This window comes from Lissotriton helveticus, chromosome 8 (assembly GCF_964261635.1).
Source record: "Lissotriton helveticus chromosome 8, aLisHel1.1, whole genome shotgun sequence".
NCBI lineage: Eukaryota > Metazoa > Chordata > Amphibia > Caudata > Salamandridae > Lissotriton > Lissotriton helveticus.
The window spans coordinates 230820596-230844143 of NC_136069.1; the positions used below are offsets into that span (position 1 = coordinate 230820596).

A 23548-nucleotide genomic window follows, 5' to 3' on the forward strand; every position below is an offset into this window, starting at 1 on the left:
TTCCAACCATCTTGCCTCATAGAGCAGAATGGATGCATAAGATATTTAGGTTCTCCACCCCAAATCCCATTAAGGATGTGGACACCGTCCTTTGTGGAACACTGAGTTATAAAGCGAACATCTTAAAAAGGAAAAAAGCAAGTGTTTTTTGTAAAAACAAAGAAAGAAATGAAATATGCTACTGCTAATTTCTTGTCTAGAAAGACCAACCTGAAACAGTACTTTGTCCTATCCTGGATCTGAAAACAATGACCAGATGGGTCAGGAAAGAGAAATTCAGGCATTACATCAAAACTTTTGACATCATCCGCAAGGAAAATTAATCTGCGCCTGAGGGGCAGATTGAAATTTAGACGTGTGCTACGTGAACGATACAGGTGCTGCTTGAAATTCTAAATTAGCGACAAACATTGCCAATAGAAAGTCCTTTCTTTTAAAATAGTCAGGATCTAAAAAGCCTTTCTGCAATACATGGCAGAAGAAGCCATTTACTTGGCCAAAAAGGTTATTCATTTAACTGTACATTGACAGACTCAAGGTCAAGTGTAAATAAAAAGTGCAGTAAAAAGTGCAGTAGAGCTTGCCATGCTCTGCAAGGTGTAGGTCTCAGCATCAGCACGGGCAAATTGGCTCCTGGTCCGTAGCAAACTATGTAATACTTGGGGTCGGTTTTAAACAAGAACACAAAGACGTTGCTGCTGGATAGTAGAACATATAGACAGTGGTTCACAAGTAGCTATTTTGCATTTCTTTGGTTGGTTATTTAGGCTAGCATCCTCCCTATGCTTTCAGTGAATCAAGAGGTGGAGTTTACAGACTGTGGTGCAAAGAGGGAGCTGTTTTTCTGTCACCTGTGTAACGGGATAGCTTGTGCTGTGGTAATAAGACACTAGTGTATTGAATCTTGCCCTTTGATTTAGGCGTCTGCTGCTCTCCCTTGTGTGGGTAGAGGTGCTGATACTGGTAGTCTTATTGTTCTTAAGTGAGAGGCAGTAACGATAGTTAATTGTACCCAATTGTAGGTGATCTCCTCTGTGGCTAGGGTCCATATCTGCAGAATTGTGTAACTAACAGCCATAAGTGCGAGAATGTGCGGGCAGTACCAAATCCGCATACATGTTTCTGATTAAAACAAGCCATGCAGAAAGAAAATCAGTCTGTCCCAAAAGCATGTCCATACGTAGAAACTACAAGGGGACTACGTTTTTAACAGGCACATGTGATCATGAAAACATAGTGTGATACTAGGAAAAAACATTTTTGTTATTGAGAAGGAGATGAGAAAGTTTAGAACTTGCATAACATTTAAGTCTGAAGTGAAAGGTGAAGCTGTGAAACTAGGTGGAAAATATAAGTTGATGGGAGAGCAGATGCAATATAATACGGGCTGCGATTTCGATTTTCATGAAACAGGTAGAAACGTGACACGGTACAAGTATTCGAGTCGTGATGGAGAAGATGTCGCTTAAACCAGTTCAATGGGACGAGGAAAGTAGCCCGATTCTAGATTAGCCATTAGGACTGAACTCGGGATAAGTTTTGTCGCATCATGGACTCTGGAAGCTGCACTGAACCCAGGTTTATTGTGGGATAGCAGGTGTATTCCCAGTGCTGCTGCTGTAAACATGAGTGAGTGCATGTAGTTCCGGATATGCATGTGAAATATGATTGACGACATATTTTATTAAATGGGCTCGGCGCGTAAAGCGTGAAACTCAGTTTAACGGGGCTGGTGAGGAAATGTCGAGATGGATTGAAAACCAGTTTAATTAGAATCAGTGTTAGACTAGCCACGAGTTGGACTTTATGAAAGATGTTCGGCTACCCCGATGACTCAGTCACGTGCCGCTCAACAGGTGCCTGGAGACGAGCCCGTCCCCGCGCGGGTTGACGAGCGCCAGTGTTGTTGTTTTAAAAGACTTCCATGTTATAGCACCAACAGAACGGGTCGAGGTGGACACGTTACACCTCGACTTGAGCTTTAGGTCCGCGTACTTCGTACGGACTGACCTCTTACCCTCTACTCGACAGAAACCATATAGCCTGTCGAAGTGCAAAAAGCGACAACACATAAACCTAATTAAGCTCTGGTTTGGCAGAAAGAATATATATATATGTATATATACATTTTTTTTTTATATTACCCTGGAAAAGTCAAGGACTCGGAAGGGAGGAAAAAATAAATGCGCAGCTGGCTGCGTGTCAAAACCCCGCCATGTTCTGCGCGCTGTCGAGTGGTGAGCGGCCGAGGGGAGCGCGCAAGCCTCGGGGGTGGGAGCGAAGACGAGATCAGGGCAGCTCCAGGGGAGGAAGGTAAGTGTTGACGGAACTGCCCCCGCCCGAAGCCCAAATGCTGCGGGCGGCGCGGTGATGGCACATGCCGCCGCCGCCTCGGGCAGTCTGGTGTCTCGTCATTACTAGGACGGCCCTTGGTGTGCACCGCCGCCCCCGTCTCACTGCTGTCCGCGCCACCGCAGCCCACCGGGCTTGGGCCCTTCTCGCACCTTTAGCAGGGACAGACTGCCATCTCGCGCCCCATAGCTGCTGGTCTGCTCGTCGTGAGTGAGAGTGACGCACTTGTCAAATGCGCAGCAGCGTCGTCAAACGTTCTGGAAGGGGAAACAGCTTCGCCCGGAAGGTACCAAAACAAGCGAAGGATAATGTCTGAGCATGCGCCTCAGCTGTACGGGCGCACACTCAGTCACGCTGTGCGCGTTTCCGTGTACCGTGAGCGTGCACATCGGACGTCTAGGAAGCTCGTCATCCGCGAAGCCAGCCGGAAGATTTGCGGTGCGTGATCATGGAGAGCCCCGACTGCTGCCAAGCCTGCGTTGCTGACACACACCTGAGGAGGAAAGACCGGCCTGGAGAGCAGCGGGGGAGTCCCGAGTCAGCCCGGTGAGTAGGGGGGACGTGTTTTGTGGTGCATCAGGCTAGCGAGACAGGCACTTCGAGTGTAGGGGGGGGGGTGTGTGTGTGTGTGTGTGTGTGTGTGTGTGTGTGTGTGTGTGTGTGTGTGTGTGTCCGCCCGCCCCGCCCGCCCCGCCCCCCCCCCCCCGAATGAGAGGCATGGCTGACTGACTGAGATGTGCACGGCTCGGGAGGCGAGGCATGCGCGTCCACGAGGTGCAATCGGCGCTCGTGCCCCGGTCTGTGGTCCCTTCAGAGCTAGGTGGGCAGCAATAGGTCTTTCGCTAACGCAAGACCTAAAAAAACAGGAAGAAAGTGTGGAGAACAACCCCTATACGGGCAGGGGGTTCAACTTTAAAGAAGTGAAAATGACAGGGGATTAAGAGATAGGGGTCTGTGGGACGAGATATCATCCTCACCTGTTTAGGACTGCAACAAGGAGGTAATGGCCCATTCTGATAATTTCTATTAGCATAAAAAACCACAACTTCAGTGAGAGACTTAAAGGTAGCTCATTTAGTCTGCCTGCAGAGTGGTCAAGAGTTGTTCTCCAGAGAGCAGACAGAAGATACTAGCGCTCACTAGGATGTTAAATCTGATTTCAGCCATTTCTTGCTACCAGGAAGGCACTCCTTATGTACTGATCACATCATACACCCCTGCGACAAAAGCGATGATGTTGGAGGAGGAGCAGAAGCCATAACTCATAGAATTACCTCCAAAACAAATGTTAACTCTGACGAAAGCTCCAAATGCATAACAAATCTATTTGGCAGCGTTTTTCCAAACAGAAGTTCCAGATATATGCAGCCTAACTATCTTGAAGTTGGGTATCAACTATAGCATTGCAATATGTGTATATTGATGCAACTGGGTGATAATACCCCCTCCAACAATTTCTCTATGTCTTAACCGAAATCTCACTTATAATCTGTCCTTTTCAAAGCTTGTCGTTTAAGTTGTTCTTATTTAGGATTTTGTTTGCATATGGACTCGGGTATTTGCTTACTTGTAAAAGTATAAATACTAAAAAAGCGGTTACCTGCCTGAATCTATGCCCCTCTAAATCTTCTTCTGATATTCAATGTCTCTAGTGGAAATATTGAAATCTTTCTGTTTCGAAACCCATTAATAGTCTCCTACATTAAAGCCTCTCAAGCTGCTCCATTGGTGTCCGTGCATTCATCATACCCACTTTTGAGATCCCATTTTGTACACAACTGGTGCAAACGTAGAGGTTTGATTCTAGTACTAATGTATTGGCCATCGCAAAGGTTCTTAGCAACTGTATTCTGTACCTTTGAGAAAGCAAAATAGTTTTGTAATGGTACTTCATTCGCAACCCATTAAATTATTTGCTACACTGTGGCACCTAATGTTCATTTCAATGGTCTTGAAGGGTGTGTAGCGATATATCCCTTAAATTCCAGCATAGCGTTGAAAACAGTAGCCACTTTATTAGTGCAAATAATTTTGAAGACTTTTTTTTAAAGGTGTTTCAGCATTTCCTCTCCGATATACAATGAAAGAACCTGAAGGAGGTATCCAAGTTTGGAAACAAATCTTAATGCTCACCCTGCTTTCGATACAAGAGATGTGATCATTGTTTCACACTCAAGCAATCCTTAGATTCAATTCAATCTGGAAACAGATACAGGCACCATTAACTTTCACTCCATAATACGAGTTAAATTAATTGCTTCGAACTATGAATTTTAAATCTGAAAAATAGTGCATACCGATTAATCTGGGGGGGGTTCTATTTTGTAATCCATCGTCAGAAAATCACTGATGTATTAGCATGGTAACCAGATTAGCAACTTGGTTATTCACAGCTATCACGTCACTGCAGTAAAAAGACAAAAGTGTGCTCACTGCGGTGAAACCACTTGGGGAAAGGGTTGCCCTCATGGATTTCGGCCCAGTCTGTGGAAACCAAAGCTAAGCAGAATGGAAAATGGTGCTCTGCCATCTACCCTTCCTCTCTCTGTTCTTTGTAGGCTCAAACACTGAAGAGGAGATTGCATGTGGTATTCTGGAAACACCAATAACCATATTCCCCCTTCGTTGCAATCTGTGTAGAGCCATGGCAGATAGGGCACTACTCTCCGTTCTGACTCAGAGTTTGCCATATATTAAATGTGTTTGCCTGAAGTAGAAGTACCAAAAATGCCTTTTTCAGCATCAGTTGGAAGTTGGTGGAGTTTCACAAGTTGAGTCGTGTCGAGAAACTCCATTATTTAATGTTAATTATTCACTGATGATTGTCAATACAGTGTATGGCACTTGCTGTCAAATTATGGATTCCAAGAAAGTGGTGTGGGAAGCAGCAATATGACTCCTCAACATGAAATCATGAAAATCAGGTTTCTTCATATTGGTATATGTTTATTTTCCATTAGGAGTTATTATTCTGAAAATGTACGTCTTATTTTCCAAAGAAGTTATTTTAGTTTCTAATTTGGCAAAGGAGCTTCTCAGTCATGCTTATTTTGATCAGATAAACTAACCAATTTATAATTGTAAGATTGCTGTGTATACATATGTGGTATGTGTGGTGGTTAGTTTTAATTTTAGACACGTTAAAGATTGGCACGTCCGGTCACTCAGAAATGTATCTGAGGTATTCGTTTGCCAAATATATTTTACCAAAATTCCTGGGTTCTGGGATAGTTCCAGACTACGTCTACCAAACGACATGATTTGTGGTTTCAATCAGAACCTACACTGGCATCTTTATACATCGAATGTGTTGCAAGGATACCAGGTCTTTGTTTAAAAACAACTAAAAGGTAACTAATCATTTCTATCTACAAATTAACTTACCTTCTAATTTAGGCACCTACAGACCTGTGTGGGCATGCTATGTTTTTTCTTATTAAGTACAACACCTTTTTGGGACTGTGGGTGCCAAGATGTCTCTGGTGTCCTAAGTAAACTGTAGCTAAAAGTTGCTTCTTTCAGCTACGCAAAATATGGCCTACTCTATCTCTCCATACACCTTGACCATGGTCTCTGCCATTGATACTTGCTTCCTTAGACTATGGCGATGTGATATTCTGGACTGCCAGAAACTCACAGGTATCCTTTAGCTTGCTTAGGACCAAAAACTGTAATCAAAATATCTGGTTGGACAACCCAGTAACCAGCTATATAGACTTTGATAATAGAAAATACCATGAAGGGACCTGCAGAGCTGCTCTAAGCTGAACGTCTACTGAAAACCATACGCTGCGTGTATCTCTATCACACCTCTTCATCCATCACACTGATAAATGCTGCGTCCAATAACATCATAACTGCACCTTGGTGGTCCTCATGCACGACATGGAAACACTTCCCACTTAGGATTAAAAAACAAAGACACCATTCTTGCAATCATACACCCAACATGGCATAGCCCATTGTTCATGTAGACAAGAACGTCAGTGACCGATAATGGAGTAGTAAGCACTATATAAATGCTGCAATAGAATGTGGTTGTTGGTCTGGCGGTAGGCCTTTATCAGTATGCTCATATCTAACTGGCATGGGTAAACTTACACTGGGTCCAAGTCAAAGATTATATCTCCTTTAGAATTGCCTTTTTAACCTTTTAATACAGGCACACACCTGGCCTGGTGGATCTTCAAGAGTAGTCTCCAGATTGTTAGAATATGGAACAGTCCATCTAATTCGCAGCTGCTTACCAACCTTTGTAGGTTTTAAAAACAATCTATCAAAACGTTATCCTTCTGGCACAGATACAGGTAACAGGATGGAAAGCAAAAAAATAAGGACCTCCAAAATATGTGCACTATGTATATGTAGCTAGTGGTAGTAATGTCAGTAACATACACTGTAATTCAACTGTACTTAAAGACTCAAAGAACTCGACATTAGGACTGAATTTCTGATTCAACCTGAGCTTTAAAGAAAGTGCCCTTATTCACTAATATCTAACTGACTGCCTCTTGTGGTTACATTTTGATAATTCCCTATGTAGTCCATAAATGAAAAGATTACTATATAGACATCCTGCAAATGCCCCCTAAACTTCCTAGAAAATGTTTTGTTCCATTAACCGGTATTTTGAACCACAATCTGTAGCTTCGACACCAGTCAAGGTACGTAGCCCCTGGAAAAACGACGAAGAAACTTCCCACACCTTTTATATAAGGACTGTAATGAAGATGTATGTACACCTGTAGTAGAGTTTAATGATTAATTTAACCTACTGTCATTTTACTCAGACAACGTATTTTAACCAACTCCACTCTTAACTTCAACTTGTGTTAGGGTATAGTGCATGCTTCCAGAATCTGATGCATGAGGACAGAGTTAGGCTGTTGGCACTCCTATGCTTTTCTCTAATTCTTTGTATGGTTCAGGGTGGGAATTCTGAAAGGGGGTAGTTTTCTTTGTAGCCCTTGTGGGCTTACTGAGGGGTTTTCCTCAACTCCTGCATGTGTGGGCACAGGAAATCCTGAAATTTTAGACATCCCAAGATTTTACCTCAACCAGAATACCCACGTTTATTGGATGATCGGAAACTGTGTTGAACCTCAATTTCTTTGGTAATATTAGGGGCAGCTCCTCAGCTACGGCGGAGGAGCATCACCCCACTGCTGTAACAGTGAAAAATAAAATGATAATAAAATAATTTTTTATCATTTTATTTTTCACTATTGCCTCTGCTGGGTACCCAAGTAGCGGGGCAGGGCCATCCTCGACTTCAGGTAGGAGGAGTGATGGGTCCACCAAGTGCGCATGTCGGTTTGGTCTGCCGTCTTAGGGTGGCCAAACCAACATGCCCACTTAGCATTTCTCCAACCTGAGCTGTGTTGCACAGCCGGGTGGAGTACACACAGGCGCCCACGCCCTGCCAGAGTAGCATACCAGGCCGCTCAGACCAATTCCAGCGCTTCTCTCATGCTGCGTAATATTTCCAGCATGAGAACAGCGTCGGGACTGGCACATGGGAGCCTGCGCAGTGTGCACCAGTCAAGGACCGGGAGAACAGGAAGATGGTGGACGAAGCGTCAGGTAAGTGGCAATTCATTTTTTTTATATGTTTTTCTTTGTGCGTTTGTATTTTAGTATTCCCCACGCGCTGCCGCCCAACCACGTCGCATTGGGAGCAGCTGCCTCTGCTAATATGTCCATGTGTTAAGACACCTCCCAAGACATCAGAAGCAGGAAAAATACAATTGAATTTATAGTGGAATGGGTCCTTTCAAAAACAAAGTTCTATATCAATGGAAAGTTAAAAGGTTTTATTACCGAATTAAAAAATTAAAGGGGTACAGATTCAATGCCATGAAGTCTCTCAATGCAGAGTTATCAAATCCCAAAAGAGTAGCAAAATCTGTAAAAAAAGGACAGGATCCCTAGCTGAACAAGGAAGTCTTCTGGCTCACCGTCAAAATCGAGTGTTTGAAAACAATTTTCAGATATGACATTACGGAATCTTCAGACTCACAGTGCCATGAGCAAATGTAACATTTCATCAGAAAATCAGAGCACATGAAACATAGATCGGATTGCCTTAATACTAAAGCACTTACTACATGAATAATTATTCAGCACTCTCTATGCAAATGTTCCTCCCCGTAGATGCTAGAACAAAACTAGATACATGAACAATGTGTTACATGAATGAATAGACACAACGAACCAGCAGAAGAACCTTGGTAGTATATCAGGTTGTGACTTAAATTTCATTGAGAGCAGAACAAGAGCAGTGGTAATAAACCAATCCATCTCAACTTCACTTCATACTGTAGAGTTTGTCAGGAAAAAAGTGGGCAGAGGGGGGAAGAAACATGAATGACATGGGTGGCTTCCATCCATTTGAAGGTGGTTTATGCCTTACCTAAGGCTTACTTAAAACATTAGGAAAACACACTTCTGCATGTTTTAAAAGAGACAGTACTATATCAGTGTATACATGTATAGTCGAACGTGAAAACACGTTCTTCTCATTCGTAATGATACACAAAAATATAAAACGCATAAAAATCCTCCACACGTGCAGGACATAACACCAATGACTAGATCTATAAAAGGCTAGTGTATGCTACTAATCCCGGCTAACTAAATCGCCATTGATAATGCAAACGCTGGTAAGGAACACTATTTTCTTCTAAAATTCTGAAACTACAGCGCCTATTTTATTTTTAGAAATGTAAGCACATCAAGCACAGGTACTTACGTGTTACACTTCTAGACTACAGCCTAATGGAAACTCGGTCTGACGAAACTGCTGGTTTCCCTCAACAGTGCATTACACAGTCAGATGTTGCCTCTTCCCAACACTCCTAGCTGCATGTTGATGTTTCCACTTCAAGGAGTATGCAGCAATGATTATCTCACCAGTCTCTGCAATTTTTTTGCATTAAGAGTGGTGATTTAACAGTGGTGGTGATTGGTTAACTGTGAAACCAGTTGAAAGTGAATACTTGTGTTGGGTCTTGCTTCAACAAAATGTTCAAATGTCCTCTTTTCCATGTTGGAAAAATAGGTTACAGCATGCATTTTAAATCAAAACTATCCAACTATATCACCCTAAGCACCCTAGGTTTAACAGGCTGCTCGGAAGGAGAACTTATTAAATATTTCAGTAAATCAACATTTACTTTAGCAAAATGCATTAAAAAAATCTTTCCACCAGCAAATTATGTACGTGTCAACAAAAAGAGAAATGGATTAAAACACTGGAAACACATCAGAACATCTGTGGACCCAACTCTCCCTTAAAACTATAGGCCTATATCTTTAATTAATTTAGACTGCAAAATGTATGCAATGATCCTTGCTAAGCGCCTCCAAAAATTCTTACCCAAACTCATCCACCCTTCACAAGTTGTTTTTTTTAAGAAACAGCCTATCTAGTGATAATACTCGTACTCTAGCAAATGTCCTTGAGAAAGTCAAACTTACTGCCTCACCAACAGTTGCTATCACTTTGGATGCCGAAAATGCTTTCAACAAAGTTGATTGGGCCTATATGAAAGCAACAATTGATACATTTAATTTGGGTGAGACGTTTATGCGTATGGTGATGGCACTAGATTTTAACCACTTGGCCAGGGTCAGGGTGGGAGGGTGCCTCTCATCTTCCTTTAAATTAGAACAGGGAACGAGGCATGGCTGTCCTCTTTCCCCTTCTCTATTCCTCCTTGCAATTGAACCTTTCCTCTGTCAACTTAGGAACAATAAACAGATCACAGGGATACGTTTCAACAACTGCAGAGTCAAAATAACTGCTTATGAAGTGTTAGTTGTTTCCGAGAATGCAGAAGCTGCTATTTCTGCACTTATGTCCTCAATAGAAGAATTTGCGGCAGTATCTGGTTATAAATTGAATAAGAACAAGACTGAAGTAAAAATCCTGAACATCCTTTGCGGGAAAGAAATCATTGGTAACTCGGGTCTCCTATGGCAACCTAACTGCTTCAAATACCTAGGCTTAGACTTCACAAGAGATTTGATCACCACCCTTCAGACCAATGAAAATGCTCTGTTCAAGAAAATCTCTTCATTGCTAGATGGTTGGTTACCTACATTTTTATCTTGGTGGGAAGAGCCGAGACATTAAAAATGATGATTACTCCTCTTGTTAACTATCTAGCCAGCATGCTACCAATGACGCTCTCGAATGAATTCCTGAGTAGGACCTATAAGCTGTTTAACACGTTCCTTCGGCAAGGTAAGTGACCCAAAATATCCATGAAAATACTTCAATTGCCCAAAGAAAAAGGTGGCTTGGGCCTTCCGAACTTTAAGAACTATCAAATCGCGTTTCTATGTAAACAGGAATCTAACTGGCTACTTCCCCAGGCGGACTACACCCCACTCTGGTTGGACATAGAAAGATCAATCATCAACGATATGCCTTTGCCTGCTCTCCTCACTATGGATATATCGACCATTCCCCATTCAAAATATATTTTGCTTAACACTAAAAGAGCCCTACAACGACTGGAACACTTCTCTGCACTAAAAATTAACAAATCCAACTTGACCTCTCTCTGGCACAACCTGAACCTGAAGGTTGATGGAGGGATGCTCCAGTGGGAACAGTGTTCTAAAAGCGGCACAAATCTAGTCAAAGACCTTTTTATAGGGACCCCCCATTCCTTTCTCTGTGCTTCAGTCTCGACACGGACTAAACTCAATAGATTTTTATAAATTCCTAAAACTAAAATCACTCCTCGCGATGCGCTCTGTTAAACCTGCCGATCCTTCGATACTCTCAAAGATGCTACAGCTACTAAAGTCAGGACACACTGTTTCTAAAATATACAAACTCCTATCCCCTAAGCCTTGCAAATCTCACAGAAAATGTGAAGTAAAACGAGAATCCAATCCTAACTCTAGCAATATCCCCTTTGACTGGGAGGGGATACATATCACCCCCATCTCGAATAAAATCTCTCCAATACTATCACAAACCAAGCTTATGTTAATAAATAGGACATATTGGACCCCCGAGAGGATCTTTCAACTTAATCTCAGCGAAAGAAAGCCCTACATGCTGGAATTGTAAATCTCACGTTGGTAACCTTGCCCGCATGCTCTTCCATTGCCCTAAACTACAAACATATTGGGATAATATCGACAAATGTATAAAGAATACTTTCAACATTGTCCCTCCAAGGGAATTTTCCTATATCCTAGTAGGTGCTCTGGTCCCTAAGATCATAGATGTGAATGACTGATACTTATTAGACCTTATGCTCACTTTAGCCTGTAAAATTGTAATAAATAAGTTGAAAAACTCCAATGACGTCTCCTTTAGAGTTTTTGCAGAGTTTTTTTTTTTTTATATAGCGTGAACTTGACCCGAACTGAATCAGGTATCAGAGCGCTTTACATAGCACCAGTCACGTTACATGAGGACACGCATTCATTTTTGTTAGGCACGGGGAGATTAAGTGATTTTCCCAGAACCACAGGATGTTTAGCGTCATTACCGAGACTCGAACCCAGATCCCCAGGTCAGAGGTCGAGCGCCTTAGCCATTAGGCCAACTCCTCTCCCCGTAGGAGAGTGGCAAGGATGGTTATCCTTCCTCAGAGGAGCGGACAACATTGCACTTTACGCCTCTCCCTGGCGCAAATCACACAGGAAGCTATGGAAGTCCCTTGACGCCTTTTCCTTCTCATACGACCCTCCATGAAAAATCGACTGAAATCCTCCATAAGATAATGCTTATAGAACGCTACATCCGCTATAATAGACCTGTTCTGTATTGTATTTTCTATTACTATTGTGAAACTGTACTTGCTTGATACCCCTGTACTGAATTGTATTTTCCACTATTACTTGTGTGAAACTGTGCTTGATTGACCACTTATTTGTCACTACAGCTTCACTGCGACTCCCATGGTAAGGCACTTGAGTAACTTGCGATTTTCTATTTACTTTGAATTTCTTACGATTTGTCTGTACTCTATCATTTTAGCCATTGGTTATCATCTTATTATTGTGTCTATCATTATCATTGTGTTTATCCTTATTTATTTGCGTATGTTTTGAAAATTCAATAAAAAATTATTTGAAATCAAGAAACATCTGTGCTACATCTCCTTCACGCGCTGTTAGTGTGTCACCACCTTACCAGAAGAACTGTCAATGATAAATTACATGCCGGAAGATGCAAAACCATTTTTAAATAATGTGATTGGGAATATATTGTCCATCATTGTAATTAACATATAAAAATGTGTATACTAACAAATATAACAGGATCATAATTGCGGTTACCATGCACAAGGCATTGCAACATATGTCTTGGTGCTTCCTAAATGTATTCGAGTTGATTATCAAACAAGTCAGGGTGCCCCAAATAATATAATTAGTGACCATCTGCCAGAGGGCTGTTGAGTGGTGACAGGACCACAAAAGGTTATAGATTGTGTTAATATGTGGACCACAAAAACAAAGTCCTAACAAACCTGCTATTATTATATTTAATTTGTTACCATGAGATGCTGAATACTACCATTACAAACCCTAATGTGTTCGGTTAGATAGCGTGTGCTGTTTCCAAGCAGAAGCTGCTGTGTTGTGCATAGCTACATTTAAATACCGGAGCCTTAAAACAGTGCTACACTCATACGGATTCATGCCCGCTGCCAGTGAATGAATTATGGGATTTTTTGAGCACTCGGCTACTCTAAAAGAGTGGCTGGCACTATATTGAGAGTAAAGAGGAAAAAGGAAATTTAAATGCTACGGTGTAAAAAGCCAGGTCTTACGTTTCTTTCTGAAGGGCCACTTGCCTTCAATATGTCGCAGTTCTACTGGACGCCTATTCAAGACCTGTGGTCCAAGTAGAGAGATAGACCTACGACCTGATTATGTTAGTCGAACCCTAGGGACTATGGCCACGTGACCGCTGAATGAACGTAGGATTCTTTTGGGAGAGTAGTGACGTATCTTGGATGACAGGTAAGCGGACCCAGAGTGACTCTGTGCATTAGGAGAAGGGTCTTCAATAGGATCCGCTTATGCACAGGGAGCCAATGCAGGTTTCTCAAAAGAGGAGAAAAATGTGCTCTGTAAGGTGAGAGTCAGGCTAGCTGGAGTATTTTGAATCCTGTGCAGTTGTCTCAGTAAGTATTTTGGTAGTTCTGCATGAAGCACATTAACATAATCCAATCCTGAGAAAAGCAGTGAGATTACCATGGATATTCTCACTGGTATAGAAATAAAGTGTAGCAAAATTTTGCTGAACGCAAAAGACCAAAACATGTGCCTACGACTGTATTAATTTGGTTGTGCATAGACATCTGGCTAATGTGCCTGCAAGTTGAAGACGAAATTGTGGTTAAAGCTAGGAACCTCAGTCTTATTGGTATTACATTTAAGCTGGTTAGTTTCCATCCAATGAAAGACCGCCGATAGGCCGAGTTTGATGGTATCCGGGGGAATTATCTCTCCTTTCTTAAGGGAAAAGATCAGCTGACCAGTGAAGCAAAACAAAAATATATCTCCTCCTCTGTACTGGCTGAGCTCACTGAATTTAAAACATAGGGCAGGTTATTAAAACGTAAATGGCCAACAATGGATATATGTCCTACAGCAGTGGCAACACTTCATACATCACATATAAGGTTTACAATCAATCCCGGACTGGCTGATGAATGGCACAGCAACCAAGGGCTGAAGGGGGGGGGTGAGCTCAATGACACACTCTGGACTGAAGCAATTGACTGCAGCGCAAAGGTTAGCAATGAAGAATGTGTCTTGGAAAGCATCCCCTTACATAAAAAAATATGATAAATGTGCGCTCCTTCCTACTATTTTATATGCTGAAAATGTTGTTTTCCCAAGTCAGAAAATCGCCGCAAAATACACACACACGCAAAAAGGGCACTCGCTCTGTCTGCCATATATTAGCTCACCTCACTATTAACTATTGAAATGGTCATGTACCTTAGTGCAATAGAAAAAATCCTTATTTTCATGAATGACAATTCCAATCAACTAAATAATGAATCAATGTGATGAATGACACTTGCAGCAGCCAATGGCTGAAGCGGGCTGAAGTCAAAGGGCCTTTCTCAAAAGATTGCTTGAACTATGTGAAACAGCTAAAGAAGTCTCTGTCGGACCTACAATTTAACAGATTTCCTGATATAAAACTGTCTCACAAAAAGGTAACCATCTTAAAGAATACAATAACAACTTACTGTGATGCAATATGCACCATTATAATTGAAAAAGAATGAATACTGAAAAAACAGACACACATACTAAGCGTTACCAACTTCTCTTCATAAGAACGGTTCCAACCACAACTTTTTCTAAAAAATAACAGAGCCCAATCAGAGCCTAAACCTTATTTGGTCCTCAACTAGACCATGGTTGTGTATGAAAATCAATAGGTAGTTATTGAAATATACTCCCCAACCCTGTTGGTCTTGTTTTTTTGCCCCCTTTGTTACTTTTGTTTTTTCACCTATTTTGTGTGATACCCTAACCGAGTATTATTTTTTCACAGCACAAATTGATTGTCTATTCAATGTTTAGTATTGTCTAAATTACATGTGTACACACTAAATGTAATATATGTCATGCATGTGTTATTTGTTGTGGTCTATGGAAATAGATTAATAGACTATATGCAAATCAAGATTGTACAAATCCCAAAATTTAGGATTTTGAATTTCCTCGGAAACTAAAAGAAAGAAAAAATAAATGTGTTTGTTTTCAATCACAATGAGTGTCACGTGTGATTTGAGTAAGTAATTTGTTGATTTTGCATCAGTATTGGCATGCGTGTTGTTGTTAGCTTAGATTGGCCTAGACTTACTGATTAAGGGCCAGAACACTCTATTGGTGATTATATCCTGAATACAGCATGTCTCGAAGAGACAGTGGAAGCACTGCTTAGGCGAGACCTAAAAATGGAGCCAGTATCCTCAAGTAAAGAGAGTACTTAAAAATCGAGGTGACATTGTTACTTGTGAAAAATGCTCACCTAATGGCAAAATGTGACTGAAGCCTGCATGCTCAAATGAAGCAAGTACTTCAAAACACAACATGGGTATAAATGGGTCATAGTATGAAAAGACCGCAAGAGTTTTGCTTAAACCCCGAGGAATACTTGGAGATATTATTAACCTGAGTGACTAAACAAGTGTAGGTTGGAGAATCAATAGAAGAGACAAACATTAAATGGGATTGTGTAATCTCTGTGTAAGACTTTTCATGGACTTAACGTACATAATAAGTGTGATCCATATTAATGAACCACAGCAACATTCAATTCAAAGCTACAGGAACATCCAGCACTCCGCAGTTATGAGTATGAACCACAGAACGTTTGTGGTATTCTGCTAGAAGCACAATAAGAGGACTCCAATGTCAATTTGTCACACAACAGTACACAATGAATTCCACATGACGACTCCACCTCGATACAAATATATTCCAGAAAATATATCCATGAACACGACAGTTAACTTCCTCTCCCCCACAGAATCATGAAACATGCAGACTGCTAACAGTCCCTTTCTTTGCAGAGAGCGATTCCACTCCGTCCCTGTGTCAATGCTGATAGTTAATGCCCACTCTGCCTTCTGGAAAACTCTGAAGACTTTTTTTCCCCCTATCTTATCAGAACCTACATGACAACAAATCGCTGTACCTAGAGGATATTTTAAAATGTGAACATTATGAATGTCAAACCTGTACATTTATCTAGCATAGTCTATAACGTCTAGAAATGTGTTGAATTTAACGGAGAAGAATACTTCCGCCTTGCCAATCATTCCTGCAATATACACATTTGAAATATAGGATGTCTGCACTAATGTGTAAATGTTAGGTAAGGTTTGATCTAAAGATGCATAGAGAAGAATACACTTTCACTCCTGAATTGGGATATGCTAGCACAGTGTTTGAATTTAACGCAACAGAATAATTTACATTACTCACTACACAAATGTAAGCCATGTAAACTTCACGATTATTGCAACGCCAGAACTGATCTGCTCTGTTAGGACTTTTAACAGGGCCAACAAAGGGCACATAAGACTTCAAAGGGATGCTCAAGTTTTCCAATGGATTGATATGTTCGTAATTTAAATGCCTGAAATAAAGCCAAAAACGTGGTGGGCACCTTTTTATACTCAGTGTGGTATACCAGCGCCATTGTCTAGTGGATACTTGACAATTATCTTTTATGAGTCAACAGGTAAAGTCCCATACTCTAGGGCACTGGGATTAGGTTTCTCCTCTCCTGACATGAACGTCTGCACAGTGAGCACATTCAGTGAGACCAGTGAAATCGTTCCGGCCTCACCACATGGCCATAAACTCAGAAGAGGTTAACCTGGCGGCCTACATTGAGGAAGGAATCAAGATAGCCTGCCCATGAAAAGTAAAACAACGTCAGTATGGCACTGGTGGGTAGGCATTGGATCTTAGGTGGGTGCCCTAGCCGCATGGTTAAGGACAAGAGCCCCAGAAAGTTGTAGTGAAGCTTGTTACAAGAACGGCACATACTCCTTCTGAGGTACCAAGGAAATCAAGTTTTTATAAAAATGCATCAAACGTTCTTTTAAGTGGGCCATGCACAGGCGTGTTTCTACAGTACTGAGTCCATATGTCAAATGTCAAAGGTTCTTATATAGCAAGGTCTCAAGGCGCTTGCTTTGGGAACCCGTCCTGGCTTTTTCCCTGTGAGCTTACCCGTTCTGGGCATCCCCAAGGTGAAAGCCAGACATCACGCCGCAGGGGGGCCGTAGTGGAGATTAAGCAAGCTATTGCCCAGAGTTGCAGAGTGTGAACCCGTGATTCGAGTAGGCACCGAAGCGAGAATTATCGAGTCCGTGGACATTTGGGCTCAAGACCCTGCCGCGTCGGGAATTGAACCCTGGTCCAGGGTCTGACCTCTGCTTCAGGGTCTGCCTCCTCCTACCAGTGAGCCACACTTCTCCACCATATGAGAGACAAGATGGGCTGGCAACATTTCCTAAGAGTGAAATCCCTTGTCTAGTGTCTGGTTTTAGAAGTCACTCTGGTGAGTGATTTGGATAATATGCATGCACTTCTGTGGCAAGAACATGCTTAGTGCTGTAATTAAACCAATAACTAGAGGTAGAGTGAAGAATTTGTTTACCCCTCTCAATTTCAAGCATACATTTACTAGCATTATTTGTGGAACAAAAGTAACTTTATAACCATAACACACAATGTTGGACCAGCTCGAGAGTGATAACTACAGAGTAAGCGATGAAACACTGCTGTAAATTCCTTGGAGAGATCAATCAATCAATCAATCAGGAGTTTGTTAAAGCGCGACTACTCACCCGTAAGGGTCTCAAGAGATGAAGAATAACACAAAGGGAAAAGTCTTAAGGCAGAATGGACAACATTTATGTGAGTGCAGAGAATTAAATTAATTTACAAATAAGTGTTTCACTGCAAGGTGGTGGTATATCCTGTTTGTTTTAGTCAGTAAACAAACAGTTAAAAATATTAATTTTAATACTTTGGAAGGAAAAGAAACGTGTGCAGTCTGTCACACGTTTGACATGAATCAGCCATAATGGATGGTAGAGGGCAACTTGTTATGAAAAGTTGGAGTTAGTAACAGCATACCACAGTGGATGATTAGCAGTTCACAACAGACTCTGTTTAGCAATTAATACAGTCCCACAGATATCAAGACAAGAGCAGTGGTTAAACGAGATGTGCCTGAGCATGTACAATAGGATTCAGCCATACCACAGACATTGCCTGAGACTTATTTCCCACGGCCTGCAACTCTTTGGAGAAACTGCAGAAAGCCAAGACGGCTGCAAAGACAGTGCATATGGCCACACGAGTACTGTAACATGTTAACATGAATTTGAATATACATTTATATGTGTCATCCATAAACATGTTGTCACATTGCAATCTATTCTGGTTTGGCCCTTAGCATCAGAGGTTTAATTCAATCCATCCCCCAGACAACGCACACTTATTGACAGCACGGGAACAAATTATAAAAATAAATAAACTGTAAAAATAAATAATCTGGAAAAGGTGAAAGTCCGTCTAGCACGGGAACAAACTGTAAAAATAAATAATCTGGAAAAGGTGAAAGTCCGTCTATCAGAATACAAATCTGGTGCATCTACTACCAGTAAAAAGTCAGACTCGAAAAATACTGTAAAACAAACACTTAGACAAACAACTACAATGTGTGCCATAACCACACTTATACATTAAGGTCGGCCACCCTTGTTATTACTGAAATAAGATTTTGGAACTATTCTGCATTAAAAAATAAGATCATCAACAACTATGTAGAGCGACGTTCCTCCTATGGGAAGAAAGTGAATGATGTCTTTAAATGGCATATTTTGTTTACAAGTCGCTGTCAAAAGAATTGGAAGTTTTGTATAAAAGGGAAACAATGGCACATGAAGGGTTAATTGAGACAGGGCTTCCCTGCAGCAGTCCCTTTCTCTGCACTGCTAGAGGGGCTCTAGACCAATAACTGTAAACTGATCCTAGAGCTGTGGAGAAAAAAAAGGGTTGAGTTGAAGAGGGTTGTCGGGATTGAAAAATGTAAGTGTTGTATGCTGTTGGCGAAAGCCAGGTTTGAGATTAATGGGGAAAAGGTTACATCTTTACAGCAGATTCATAAGAACGTTTTACGGAGCAGCTGCCAACTGCAGGGGAAAGAGGCTTGAAAAACAACTTTGATTGGCAGCTCGCCTGAGCCACAGAGGAAAAGCGTAATTTCCAGACTAAGATCTCGACCAGTGTTTAAGATCATATCTACCACATGGTCTCATTCGTCAAATTCAAGCAAGGAGCAGTTTTCAGAAAGATACATGCAGGCAGAATAAAGTCACCCCGGGTTAGCCTTCTGTCCAGAAGCTTTTTGAGAAATTACAACAGGTCAGCAATTTTAATTCATTTGCACTCAGCAAACACTGGGCCCCCAGGGGCACTTGGCAAAGCCAATGTCCCCCTGGGGGATTTCGCGCGAGGGACGACCTCACGCGACCTGATTGGGTGGTGGGAGGGGTTTAGGGTCAAGTGAAGGGTGGGGAGGGAGGGCGACGTCACTCTGAGCGAGTGAGGTGAACTGTGGAGTCGCTTTTTGACCCACCCACCCGCCCGGATTTCAACAAATCAAGGGTTGGTGTTTTTGTTGTGTCTGTGGTGTCTTTACGTTGTTAAAAAAAAAAAAAAAAAAAAGGCTGCAAAGAAAGTTTTTCGCAGCTTGATCATAAAGTCGTGCAGGCATGCCTACCTATTGAGTTAGGTCAATGTGTCAGGATGTCACCTCAGGACAACTCAGGCAGACTCTTTTGTTGTCTCGTCGGCGTGTGTGATGGGGATTGGATAATCTAGAGCGGATTCATCCTTTCTCTAAGGGGGAGGGCTTGGGAGGGTAGGTGGGGGAAGAGATGGAAAAAGAAGAAGGAAAACTCAAGGATGGTATCAAAACAAGTTATGTTATCGGAAAAGAAAGAATTGGAAAAAGGAAATGGTTATATGAAAGGTTTGGAGAAATAAATAAAGATAAAGTTTGTTGGAAAAGTTATGTTGCGGGTCTGTCTTTGGCTGTCCTGGTAATAAAGGTGACCTTTTATACTATATTCAGAGTTGTGTGAGAGTCCTTATTTGCGCGATGTGCCCTTTCTACTAAACGGCTGCAAACAAAAGGGCATTTGTGCGAAGCGTGTGATAGCTCCCGCCGGCCACATTTACTTTTGATTTATTGACCCTTAACTCCACTGTCCATTTAATTAACTGGTATCGAAAATGAACAACGTGCATATCATTTGAACTTTACATTTGGTACGTGCAGTAGGCGAGTGTTCGTTGATAGTTTGGCTGACTTCCTACTAAGTACTGCTGTCAATCCTAGGACCAAAGGGAAAGTGGTGTCTTCACAAATCCCTGCCTCTGGGCAGCTTTGGTGCCACAGTTCCCACATTCAACGGGTTTGCTCCTCCAGCCCCATTGACACGCCTGTTTTCTAGCCGTCACACTAGCAAGGGGGCGTGTGTTCAAGTCTCTTTTGCAGAGCTCACATTTGGTGTATGTTTTTAAACTCCCACACTGAAATATGCTTTCCACACAGCGTGAATCTTTCAAGGGTTTAATTTCTTACATTCCCCAACTGCACCGTGCTGAAGGCATGGTTTGGAGGTTTACTAAAACCGACCGGAAAACTAAGCCGGACCCACCGAAATGAGGTTTATGCGCTAGATTTCCAGAACTCGAATCTTGGTTTCATCTACCACTCTGTGGTGTCAATAAACACGAGAGTCCTGTGCGGGCTGCGTGTGGTTTGACAGCTTGCTCGCTGTGGCACAAGGGGGAGCTGCAATCCATTCGCTTACACTACAGAGCTAATGTAGCAACAAGTAGACGACTAAAACGCAATCTTTAATCAAGTTATACTAGTGGGCTAGTTAATAAAGAGGAAGAACTCCGAAATAGGAAGCACTGTCAGAGGTAAAACTATGGTTCCCAAAATAACTACTTAAACAAATAACTCACGACTTTGTAAATTATAGCAAAGATATAATAACACTTGTACATGACTATTATACACTTACAAATTAGAGAAAGGTAAAGATGTGCGTGATACTAACGTAAATACGTTTGACTAACACAATAAAGTCATTAGGCAGAGAAATTATTTTGGGGCGTATAATAAATACACCTTGTGCAAAAGACATTATAATAAAAGTTTGAACTGTACAAACAATTCAATACTTAAGATGCCGCCCAATGTTGAAGTGAATTAGTCCTCGCAAAGAGAATTAAGACATTTTCCCAAATGGAAACATAAATAAGAGCTGGCCTCAAATGTATAATCCTTTAAAACTCGTATGCATCATAAAAATCCCAGTGCCGCAAAATAAAGTTGTTTGAGGCAGGGATGTAGAGGTGGTGGAATTCGGTATTGGGCGTAGATGAAACGCGAAAATATTTGTCCCAAATGTGACCCCTTTCAGTGCCTCTCCAATAATACGACGCGCTGTGTACATCCAGTTTTAAGCAGCGAGAAGTAAAAGAAGTGTTTTCTTTGCCATTCTTTCCTCCAGAGCTCTACTGTTTTTAAAGCACTGAGCTTGTAGTCGGCGCTATACACTGTATACGGCAATATTATATGACAATGCCCTGTTACACCGGGAGGGGGCTCCGTGGAGGGGAAGTTTGTTGTTTTTGACTGCCCGAGGCTCGCTCACCTGCCGCCGCAGCGCTTTCCGGCAGTTGGGGCAGATCAGGTAGTCGGCAGTGCCGGAGATGGTGTCCACGCTGCTCCTATGCATCCTGCCGCCAGCCCCGCAGCCCGACTCACACCGCTGGGACCTGGGCAGCAGCGGCAGCGGAGGCAGCAGCAGGAGGGGCCACGGCAGAGACACGCCTGCAGTGGGGGCAAGGTGGCAGAGGGCCCGCCCAGGCCGAGCCCTGGGGGTGGAGGCAGACTAAACGCCCCGCCTCTTTCTTGAGTGAACGCTATGGGAGAGAGGGTGGGACAAAGGAAGTCTGCCTTTCGCCGAAAGAACAACAATGCGGGTAAAAAGGGGCGGGCCGTGCAACGGAAACCACACCCACAGAATGAAAAACACTAAGGAAGGGCTAGTCCGATTTTTCCTTCCCAGCTGTTGAAGGTATTCTACAGAGAAGTGGAAAAGTAATACAAGACGTCTAGAGATGAACATGCACTCTGCAGTGGCCATCTTGAAAGGGCTTTCTCTCCCCACAGATGTTATGTGCCAAAGGAAGGAGAGGTCTCAGTAAGCTAATGCATGATCTTTAAAAACACCAAGTGTGAGCCGAGCGACAGAGAACTGGAGGGAGAGCATATTCTTTATAATTAAAATACACCAATTATTAGGGTAATTATTGTCCACGATTTTTTATCGACGTTTTCCCTTGTTCCAGGTTTATTTTTAATTACAAGAAAAACACCTATCAGGCTTCTTTTCCTTCCCAAGTGGAAGGCAAACTCGTCCATATACATATCACTGTCACGCCTACTTTTTCGGGTTGTGCGTTTGCGATCTGTCGGCGACCGTCCCAAATTTCGATTAACGTTTTTTGCCCCTCCTTGTCAGTTGTCCCCTGGCCTACTAGTAACAGCTCTTTCTTTGTAGGAAATGTCAAGCCCCTTTCCTCGCCCCATGCCGCCCTAATGTTTATTCTATCCCCCTAGTTCGATGTTTTTCCTATCCCACCGGGCATGCGCAATTCCTTGTTTTCAGCTCTACCAGGCATCAGCTGAACTGTGTCAGAGTTGCGGAGCTTGTCTTAAAACCGAAGGCAAATCCTGAGTTTTTTTTCTGGTTTATGTATTTTCATAAATACACTTCTGGTGTTAGAGAGCTTTATAATAGAAACGGAACATTACATAGGAATTATCAGTTTTACCAGTTATAAATTCTGAGTGACAAGATTGAAACAAGTATTGAAGTATAAGAACCATAATATAAAATTCACTTAAAGAAGTAACTCGCAAGGCTCAGTGCAAACTAAGGGGCAGATTTACAAGCCCCTTGCGACACTTTTATGCCGCCGTTGCAGAGGCGGCGTAAACCATGCGCCACGTTGCGACTTATTTACAACGTGACCCATCTAGGCAGATGCCTCACGTTGTAAAGCCCTGTGCCCCATGAAACCAGGTTTCATGTAGGCGTTCCGTCGCAGGGTGGGCGTTCCCTCGAAGGAAAGCCCCATAAAACTGACGCAGTGAAATCTACAAGATTTCACTGAGTCAGTTTTACGACGTTGCTGCGTCAAATCCTTACGCCTGCTTAAGCAGGCATAAGGAGTGACGCACCACGTTAAGTATGGGTGGCCCCTGTGCATTGCAGGAGTCGCGTCGCAAGCGACGCGACTCCAGCAATGCGCCACCCGAACGCCACAAGATGCGTCACACATCTGCCCCTCCTTGCACCATGGTGCACCGCATTGTAAATGCGACGCATCTGTGGTGTCGCAAGGGGGAATTGCGTGACGCATCTGTTCTGGCGCATCCCTGCTGATTTGCAGAGATGCGCCAGAAGTTGTAAATCTGCCCCTAAATGTCCGAGAGGGGTTGGTGTTGTGAGAACGATCGTGGACCCAGCAGGTCAGTGTAAGTAGAGTACTTTATTGGAGCAAGCAGGTACGAATGTCT

General features: G+C 42.4%; 1 protein-coding gene across 1 annotated transcript in view; it reads right to left on the reverse strand.

Annotated features, from left to right (window-relative positions):
• Positions 1–21725, reverse strand: part of SESN3 (sestrin 3) — a 318970-nt gene extending 297245 nt beyond the window's left edge. The window contains exon 1 of the mRNA XM_078656979.1: positions 21615–21725. Coding sequence (XP_078513105.1) covers positions 21615–21698 — 84 coding nt within the window. The 5' untranslated portion in view covers positions 21699–21725. The remainder of the gene's footprint in view (positions 1–21614) is intronic.
• Positions 21726–23548: the final 1823 nt, after the last annotated feature.